At 45.9% G+C, this 10,266-nt stretch overlaps 1 protein-coding gene across 1 annotated transcript; it reads left to right on the forward strand.

Moving 5' to 3' along the window:
• The first annotated feature begins 367 nt into the window (after positions 1–367).
• On the forward strand, positions 368–3,501 carry LOC127005164 (uncharacterized). The gene is made up of 3 exons (XM_050873806.1): positions 368–486; positions 566–1,104; positions 1,746–3,501. Exons 2-3 carry the CDS (start codon positions 683–685, stop codon positions 2,092–2,094), a joined length of 771 nt encoding a protein of 256 aa, XP_050729763.1. The 5' UTR covers positions 368–486; positions 566–682; the 3' UTR covers positions 2,095–3,501.
• Positions 3,502–10,266: the final 6,765 nt, after the last annotated feature.

The following is a 10,266-nucleotide window of genomic DNA, read 5'->3' on the forward strand; positions in this document are numbered from 1 at the left end:
AGTTGGTCAGTTCGTCACTCAGTCAAGTTAATCAGCCAGTCAGTCAGCTAGTCAGTCAGTCAGAGTGTCAATCAATCAGTCAATCAGCTTGTCAGTCAGTCATTCAGTCAGTCAGCCAATCAGCTAGTCAGCCAATCAGCTACTCAATTAATCAGTTCATCAACCAACCAATCAATCAGCGAGTCAGTCACTCAGTCAAGTTCTCTACTCAGCCAGTCTGTGAGTTCGTCAATCATAAGACAATCTCGACTGATAGAGCAAGATACGGGCGCAAGTCTCGAGCAATCGAGTCCTCGGAGCAAGACTCGAGTAACTCCAACTTACGGGTGGTTGGTTACTTGTTGAAAAGGTGCTTCGAAGTCCCGAGCTGGTGTTGTAGGGGTCACGGATTCCATCCTCGGCTCAGACGCACCCAGGCCTTCTTCAAGTCACCAAACATCATCCCTGACACATCCAATTCTCTACGTCGTCCCCTGCCACATTCAGGTTTGTGTGGGCCATACGTTATCGTCAGAAAACCGTGCATAGTCCAGATATCCTTCTCGTCACTTCAAATCCCCTTCAGGCTTGTGTGGGTTACCGTCATCGTCTTCGCGCCTCCGCCAGTCACCAGAGCTCTGCGTCACCCTCAGTTTCCGTCACAGTCCCTTCAGTTCATCCACGACACCATACTATAGTCACCATGGCGCCAACCTCAGTGCGTAAGAAGGAAGGACCTGTTAACTTAAAAGAGGAGAGCACCAAGTCATCGGAACTATTGAACGGTAGGCGCAGAGCTGCCGTGACGAAGAGCAAGACACGCAAAGGGCACGCGTCACGGGCACACGGGCTGCAGAAGATCGTCGGGCGAGGGTTGAGTGCGGCCGCGAAGGCATATGCGATCGCCAAGACAGGCATCAAACTCGGGGGCTTCAGTAATATGGTCTCCCATGCCCTGGTCAGCACGACTCGCACGCTGCTCGGGGCACCATGCGCAGAGCTGACTGGGAGCCGGTACCAGGCCGGGCTGAGCGTGGAGTACAAGAAAGGCGAGGATGGTGCCAAGTGCAACGTGGCTATTAACTTCTCCAAGACTCCAAAAAGTGGCGACGGACTGCAGCTCAGGTAAGTACACCCCCTCTATACCCACAGACTTCGAAACTGAATCAGGTTTTAGGTTTTCTTCATAACAATAATAATCAAATATATTTAGCACGCAAATCCGATCCCCTGAATTGTATATTGTGTCTAAAGGCTTAAATTACGCGAAAATTGATTATACGCGGCTTCTTCAGGGACCCAAACTTCGCGTAAAACAAGAGCTACCTGTATATCGGCTGACTGGACATTTTTTCAGTCGATTAACTTTAAAGTGACTTCATCTATTCATCTTTGGAGGAAATATTTCATTCTAGTTCTTCAGTTTCCATTCCTAATGATCGGAAGGATGTGAAGATCGGGGGAATTGTGGGATAAAGGGCGAAAATATATCCATCCTTTTAGCGTTTATCTTTATTTACCTATCCACTCCACAAATCACCCATCAGTCTGCCAATCTCCCTATCCACTCTGCTATTTATCACTCAACTAAAGCTGCTTATCTAACACGAGAGAGGGAGGTGTTAGTTATGTCCATGCTGCAAATGCCGGTCCATTGTCACTATTCAGCCTTGCATTTCAACCGCTGTTCACCCACGCATGTGAACAAGCCAGAATTATAGTAATGGGGATATAAATGTTATGCTTTTATGAGCCTTTGCCCTCAGGTTTAGATCCCCCATCGACGCCTGCTGCATGGCGCCCAACCAGGAGCAGCAACAAGAAGGCGCCATAAGACAGCCCAGATTTGTGCCATCGTATTCAAGAGCGCGAATTGACGGCGACGGAAGAGTGGTGTTGTCGCCCTATGGCATTGATTTCCTGGCCATGGGGCGGGGCACAGCGGCGACGCCAAACACGAACACGCCACTGCTGATTGAGGTTGACCCACTGTGCCAACCGAAAAGTGAACCGGCGTGTCCTGCGTTCGAAACAGTGCCTCTAGGGAATTCCGAAACACGACAGCCGCGTGGACTGATCAAGAGTGAGCACATCAAGCAAGAGGTTCAACGATAAAAGGAAGATGCGAGTGGTAGTATGTCACCGTACCGAAAAGTGAGCCGGCGAGCCTTGCGTTTCAAACTGCGCCTAGAATAGCGTTTCAAGGGACAAGAACAACGGCAGCAACTACACGGACGGACCGAAAAAGAAGAGATAAGAGGATCCATATAAAATGAGGTGATGCAAGTGGTTTTGGCAAGTGTGTAATATAATAGTTTGTCTTTAAAAGTGCAGAAAGTGGCCCCTAACATTAAACTCTAAAACAACAGCAGCGTTAGATCATTAAAATAAAGAACACTAAGCACGAGGTTCCGATGCTAAAATGAGGACGATGCAAGTGGTTCCAGTGTGTGTGTGTGTGTGTGTGTGTGTGTGTGTCACTAGAGCCATAAAAAGTTGCTCATCTTACCGCACTCTCCTCGCTGACCTTTCGCGCGGTAGCTGCAGGCATCTTGGTGATCGGGGGAACTCAACTAAAGGTGCGTGCCGCCGGAAATGTGACCTGAAAGCAAAGAAAACGGCGTGTGGGTATGGGTGTGGGTGTGGGCGTAGGTGTGGCTCTTCTGACAGCCAGAGGACACCCCGTGACACACAATGGGTGGAGGAGAAAGTGAATTTGAGGTTTGGTGAGACATAAACTTGCATGAACGAAGAATGAAAGTTGTTGTAAAACCCACACACACGCGCTTGCTTGGTGATGTTCGAAACTAGTGAAGAGAAGGTGCAAGTGTGTGTGTGTGTGTGTGTGTGTGTGTGTGTGTGCGTGTGCGTGTGTTAATCCTTTCTTCCTTTAATTTTTCTTCTCTCCCCTTTTTCTCTCCCCTCTTTCCTCTCCCCTCCTCTTCTTTTCCTCCAATTCCTCCTCTTGTTACTCCCCTTTCTCTCCCTGTGTGTGTCGGCGGGGATCCAGGCCAGCCTAACTGAGGTCACTCGACGCCGAAAGTAAGGCCTCGCTCTTTTTATCTCGCTTGTGCTCCTCTCAGCCGCTTCGTCGACCCTAATAAGCAAGAGACTGTCACTTTGAAGCCTAAGTATAGCCGTGCGTGTTGATTCCTTGCTGCATTGTTTTAGTGAATGTTTTAAGAATGCTACTGCGGTCTAGTCAGTTGGTTTCAAAGGACTAGAAAAAAAACTTGCCTAAATGTGTGTTAATTATATGCTGTGAAGTAAAATTTTAGTGAAAGTTTTGAGTATGCTGCTGCAGTCACGAGTCTAGTCAGTGTTTTAAAGAATTACAAGAAAAAAAAAAAAAAACCGGACATCTTTGAAGCTTTGCCTTGCACGTGGACTGAGTGCTACAAGAAGGAAAGGAACACTAACCTAAATGTTGCTTTTCCATCTTTGCTACAGTAGGAGTCTCTGGTCAGTGTTTTAACGAATATTTTAATGACATTTACAACTAATAAAAAACGTACGTGATTAGTTTTTATTTTATTCTCCAACTAGACCTTCATGCATACAGGTGTGACGTAGAAATAAGAGGAGTTCAACGCGGGGGAAGAGTTCAACGCGGGGGAAGAGTTCAACGCGGGGGAAGAGTTCAACGCGGGGGAAGAGTTCAACGCGGGGGAAGAGTTCAACGTGGGGAATATAATTGAACGTGGGGAACAGTTCAACGAGGATAATAGTTAAACGTGGAAGCTGTATCATACCTTTCCTAGTGTATGGAGATTAAATTAAGAAAGAACAGTATATATAGGAAGCGGCCCCAGCAATTACCTGTTCAACCTGGCACCTGTTACATTTTCTCACCTCGTTAAATTTAGAAAGGACAGTATATATATGAAGCAGCCCCATCAATTACCTGTTCAACCTGGCACCTGTTACATTTTCTCACCTCGTTAAATTAAGAAAGAACAGTATATATAGGAAGCGGCCCCAGCAATTACCTGTTCAACCTGGCACCTGTTACATTTTCTCACCTCGTTAAATTTAGAAAGGACAGTATATATATGAAGCAGCCCCATCAATTACCTGTTCAACCTGGCACCTGTTACATTTTCTCACCTCGTTAAATTTAGAAAGAACAGTATATATATGAAGCAGCCCCATCAATTACCTGTTCAACCTGGCACCTGTTACATTTTCTCACCTCGTTAAATTAAGAAAGAACAGTATATATAGGAAGCGGCCCCATCAATTACCTGTTCAACCTGGCACCTGTTACATTTTCTCATCTCGTTAAATTTAGAAAGAACAGTATATATAGGAAGCGGCCCCATCAATTACCTGTTCAACCTGGCACCTGTTACATTTTCTCACCTCGTTAAATTTAGAAAGGACAGTATATATATGAAGCAGCCCCAGCAATTACCTGTTCAACCTGGCACCTGTTACATTTTCTCACCTCGTTAAATTTAGAAAGGACAGTATATATATGAAGCAGCCCCAGCAATTACCTGTCCAACCTGGCACCTGTTACATCCTCTCATCTGGTAGGCAAAGATATACTGGTGTCTTAGAAATATCAATAGCACGTCAGGTGGCATTTACGTTACCTTCTCCCATTCGATAGAGATTTGATTTATACGAGTGTGGGTACTGGTAGAATGGCGGTAGTTTTTACAATCGCAGACGCCTAGGTTCTTATTAATCGGCAGTGGTGCAACATCGAAGTCACTGCTCTCTCTCTCTCTCTCTCTCTCTCTCTCTCTCTCTCTCTCTCTCTCTCTCTCTCTCTCTCTCTCTCTCTCTCTCTCTCGTGTTCTCCCTAGCATTTCTTCCTTCCTCCTTTTCTTCTTTTCTTTCCTTCCTTCTCTCTGTCTCCCCAGCATCTCTCTCCCTCCTTCCCTCCCTCCAATCTACATTCTCCTCATGCAGTCAAGAAACTCACACAGCAAAAGCCATTCTTCCTCCTTCTTGTCTCTCCTTCCCTCCTTCTCTCCTATAAGTTATTGTTATAAGTTATGTACAGTGCACTCTCATCCCTGCTCCCCTCCCCTCTTCCCCCCGCGGTCTACTCCCCTTTCCTCAACCCTCCCATTTATACACCGTACCCTTTTCTCATCTCTGTTTTCCCTTTTCTCACCTTCCCCCTTTCTGCCATGATAATTTTAAATTCACAAAGAAAGTAACAATGGGAAACAAAGTATCGCACGAGAAAGCGAACGTAGTGGTAAGCCTGCAGGAAGGCGTCTGCAGGCTGGACACCCTGAAGGTGTCTTACAGGGGCGGGGGCTGCCTCAGGAGGCGGCGAGAGATCGCCTCCTTTACTTTCCCCCGCACCGCATGGAACTGCACTGAGGGGGCAGAGGTCTGCCAGGCCGAGGGCGGCCTTAGCGTGCCCTTGGCCACGCTCAAGAAGAAAGACGGCAGCAGGACCGTCTTGCTGCACTGGACCTCCGACAAGAAGACAAAAAGGAGCACCATGACTCTGGGCATGTTTATTGACAACCTGGACTTCTTGTGTTTCTCTATCTACTGCGACGGCGGGGACTCCGGGGGCGCCTACACCAGGGTACGGTACCACGTGCGCCGCTGCAGGGAGGCGTCGTGTCCCGCAGTGTGCTCCCTGCCTCCACCACTCCGGCCCCTGTCCCCACCACGCCGACCACTGCCTCCACCACCCCGACCCCTGTCTCCACCACACCGACCACTGTGTCAACCATACCAATTCCTGCGTCCTCCACCGCCACTCCTGCCATCACTACCCCGACCACTGTCTCCACCACGCCGACCACTGTGTCAACCACACGAATTCCTGCGTCGTCCACCGCCACTCCTGCCATCACCACCCCGACCACTGTCTCCACCACACCGACCACTGTGTCAACCACACGAATTCCTGCGTCCTCTACCGCTACTCCTGCCTCTACCACCCGATCCCTTCCTCCACCACGCCGACCCCTGCCTCCACCACCCTGATTCCTGCCTCCACCTCCCGGCCCCTGTCTCCATCACACCGACCCCTGCCTCCACCACCCAGACAGGTAGTACTAGTGCCATCACCCCTGCTCCAAGTGATAAGGCCGATGGCGTGATGACCCCGGCCTCTAACCATGAGGCACTTGCTGTGACGGAACCCAGCGAGGCGGCCAGGGAACCCACTAAGAAGACTCTCCGCCGGCGGATAAGGCGCAGCAGGGCGGCCAAGGAACCCACTAAGAAGACTCTCCGCCGGCGGACAAGGCGCAGCAGGGCGGCCAAGAGGCCCACACGGCACGCCCAGTGCAAGGACGCGCCTTACACCTGGACTGACGTGTTCCTTGACGGCACGGCGATCTGTGCCGCCGTCGTGTCCGTCGTTCTGGTGTACTACAGGTGTTGGTGAAGTGCCACGCCTCCCCAGAGACGCAGTGCCACAACGCCTGCATGGAGGCCCTGCTGGGCACATCTATCTCTTTCTCTGTCTTAATACTCTGCCGTACTACTCTTGTCTTTCTCCTGTTCCCTGTCGCAAATCTCTCTCTCTCTCTCTCTCTCTCTCTCTCTCTCTCTCACACACACACACACACACACACACACACACACACACACACACACACACACACACACACACACACAGCCTTCATAATCCACTTTTTCTCTCTCCCCCAGCACCTTCACAAAATCCCTTCAATTTTCTCAATCCATCCTTTTTTCTCGCTCCCCCCTTACCTTTCAAATCCCTCAGTCTTACACACTCCTGGAGATCTTCAGGGCAAAGAGGGCGTGGCAGTCTGTCACTTGTCAAAAGCAATGGTCAATTCACCAGTGAGGTGGTTCAGTGGTGCCTGGAGCTGCTCTCTCTCTCTCTCTCTCTCTCTCTCTCTCTCTCTCTCTCTCATACTAACACACACACACACACACACACACACACACACACACTCACTCTCACTCGTCCCCAAGAGAGCAGAGTTCCACGCCCCGCACCTCGTCTTCCTCACGCACCTTACCCGCCTGGAATGCAGCTTACTCGTCATCTGTGGGTGCCCGCTGCTACGCTCGACCGCCTGGTAGATGTGCGCTGACACCTTGGTTTGGGGTCACCTGGCTGCCTCATCCACGCACACCCACCCACACCCACACCCACACCCACACACCCACACACACAAATACACTTGAAAACATTTAACACCCTTTCACAAACACCCACGATCATCCACACACACACACACACACACACACACACACGTCTTAACACCTTTTACCAGCCCTCCAGAGTCATCCAAGCGCATCCAGACTCATCTATTCATCCATATAAAAAATGACTCCATATAAATTAGACGCCATTAAAAGCTGTCATTCTTCTTCTTCCTCTTCTTCTTCTTCTTCTTCTTCTTCTTCTTCTTCTTCTTCTTCTTCTTCTTCTTCTTCTTCTTCTTCTTCTTCTTCTTCTTCTTGCCCTAATGCACCCTATTCTACGCGTATCTGATATAGTTTCTTTTTATGTGACGCAGAGGAAGAGAACAAGGAGGAGGAGGAGGAGGAGGAAGAAGATGAGGTCAGGGTGTAGCCAGTGAGGCGTGGAGGGAAGAGGAAGGGGAGGAGGGAAGGGAGGTCGTTCAGAAGGGAGGAAATGGAAGTGGAGCGAAGATGAAGGGGAGGAGGGAAGGGAGGTCACTCAGAAGGGAGGAGAAGGAGGAGGAGGAAAAAGAAGATGAAGTTGAAGGAAGAAGAACGAAAAATAGAGAGGAGAGGAGAGAAAGGGGAATTGGAGGGAAAGGCGAAAAAGGGGAATGGGAGGGAGAGGAGAAGCGAGAAAGGGGAATGGGAGGGAGAGGAGAGAAAAGGAAATGGGAGGGAGAGGAGAGAAAGGAGAATGAGAGGGAAGAGGAGATAAAGGGAGAAGGAGGAGGAAGATAAGATAGAAGGAAGATAATAAAGAGAGAAATAAGTAAAAGAAAGCTATTAGAGAGAAGGAGAAAGGGAGAGTGAGGGAGAGGGAAGGAGAGGAGAGAAAACGAAAACAAAGAAGAAAAGAAAGGGTGAAGTAAGAGAGAGAATGAGAAGGAAGGAGAAGAGAAGGGGAAGGTGATGGAAGGGCAGGTAAGGAGGTGAAGGAGGGGAGGAAGTGAAAAGAGGGCAAAGGAGAGGGTAAGGGAGGAGGGAAAGGAGGGGAGGGAGGGAAGGAGAGTGCGGATCAAACTATTTTACTGACCATAAGACCTTAGTTGGTGGGCGCCCTTGTTAACGAGAGAGAGAGAGAGAGAGAGAGAGAGAGAGAGAGAGAGAGAGAGAGAGAGAGAGAGAGAGAGAGAGAGAGAGAGAGAGAGAGAGAGAGAGAGAGAGAGAGAGAGAGAGAGAGAGAGAGAATGATACAAGAGATGATTAAATTAAAAAGATAAATGTGACAAACGTGAGATGAAATAAAACCTGTGTGAATTTTGTTTGGAGAAAAGGCATAAGAAAAACGGACGAAGATGGAGGAGGAGGAAACATGGAAACATGGACTAGCAGGCAGCAGAAAGCCTGTTGGCTCATTACTAGGCTGCCTGCGTTCAGGCGGAGGAGGAGGAGGAGGAGGAGAAGCGAGGAATCTGAAGAAGACTAAGAAGAAGAAGTAGAACAACAACAACAACAACAAAAACAATAATGATGAAAAAAAAATAAGAAGAAAAACGAAGGAGAAAAAGGAGAAGAAAAAGAGAAAAAGAAAAAGTAGAAAGGAGGAGGAGGAGGAGGACGAGAAAAGGAAAAGAAGACTAAAAAAAAAAAGATTATGAAAGAAAAGGAATATGAAGAAAAAATGCATAAAGAACAGAAATGAAAATAAAATATATAAAAAAACACAATAATAATAAGAAAAAGAAGAAACGAAAAAAAGAAGAAATAAGAAATACAACAACAACAACAACAACAACATAATGCAAGCAGAAACAAAGACATGCAGGCGCCGTGTTAAGATGCAAAGAAAACGGGTTGTAGGGCTTAATTGTTATTACCACATAATTTTTAAGGGAAACTTCGATTGGATGTCCACTGAATACTAATGTTTGGAGAGAGAGAGAGAGAGAGAGAGAGAGAGAGAGAGAGAGAGAGAGAGAGAGAGAGAGAGAGAGAGAGAGAGAGAGAGAGAGAGAGAGAGAGAGAGAGAGAGAGAGAGAGAGAAATAAAAGAATATATGATGATGCAATACGACAACAGCAGAAAGAGACAAAAAAATAGGACAAAACAAAGAGTGTGAGTGAGGTTTTCTTGGAGAGGAGAAATAAGAAAAACGAGTGAAGATGAAAGAGGAGGAGGCGAAGGAGGAGGAGGAGGAGGAGGAGGAGGAAAGGTTGAACAGTTCTGAGGTGCGTTTTTTCTCTCTCCTTGATTTCCCTTTCTCTTCAGTTTCCGTTTGTTTTTAAGGTTATCACAAAATTCTTCACCACGCTTCATCTCCTCCTGATATGCAAGTGTTTATTTTATTTACTCTTTCGTTTATTTTTGAATTTGCTTTTATTAGTTTATTTGTTTCGTTTATTTTTTGTTCACTTTTAATTTACTTTTTTTTCTTCTTTTCAGTAGTTTATTTATTTGTTATTTACTTTATTTCTGCTTTCTATTTTCTTTTTCTACACTACTTTCTTTTTTACCTATTTGTCTACGTACTTATCCATCAGCTTAATTACGCTTGAACATTTTTTTTCTGGTTCTATTTCTACTTTTTTTTTTTATAATACCATGATTCGTTTCTTCTATTCCTCTTTACTTTTTATATTTGCTTTCGTTTCCGTTTTCTTTTCTATCTCATTTTCCGTTACTTTAGTTTTGTTTTCCTCTATTTTCGTTTTTCTATTTTATTTTCGGTTTCGTTTATATCGTTTTCTCTATTTTCGTTTTTTTATTTTATTTTCGGTTTCGTTTATATCGTTTTCTCTATTTTCGTTTTTTTATTTTATTTTCGGTTTCGTTTATATCGTTTTCTCTATTTTCGTTTTTTTATTTTATTTTCGGTTTCGTTTATATCGTTTTCTCTATTTTCGTTTTTTTATTTTATTTTCGGTTTCGTTTATATCGTTTTCTCTATTTTCGTTTTTTTTATTTTATTTTCGGTTTCGTTTATATCGTTTTCTCTATTTTCGTTTTTTTATTTTATTTTCGGTTTCGTTTATATCGTTTTCTCTATTTTCGTTTTTCTATTTTATTTTCGGTTTCGTTTATATCGTTTTCTCTATTTTCGTTTTTTTTATTTTATTTTCGGTTTCGTTTATATTGTTTTCTCTATTTTCGTTTTTCTATTTTATTTTCGGTTTCGTTTATATCGTTTTCTCTATTTTCGTT

This window comes from Eriocheir sinensis, chromosome 29, assembly GCF_024679095.1.
Source record: "Eriocheir sinensis breed Jianghai 21 chromosome 29, ASM2467909v1, whole genome shotgun sequence".
Taxonomy (NCBI): Eukaryota; Metazoa; Arthropoda; class Malacostraca; order Decapoda; family Varunidae; genus Eriocheir; species Eriocheir sinensis.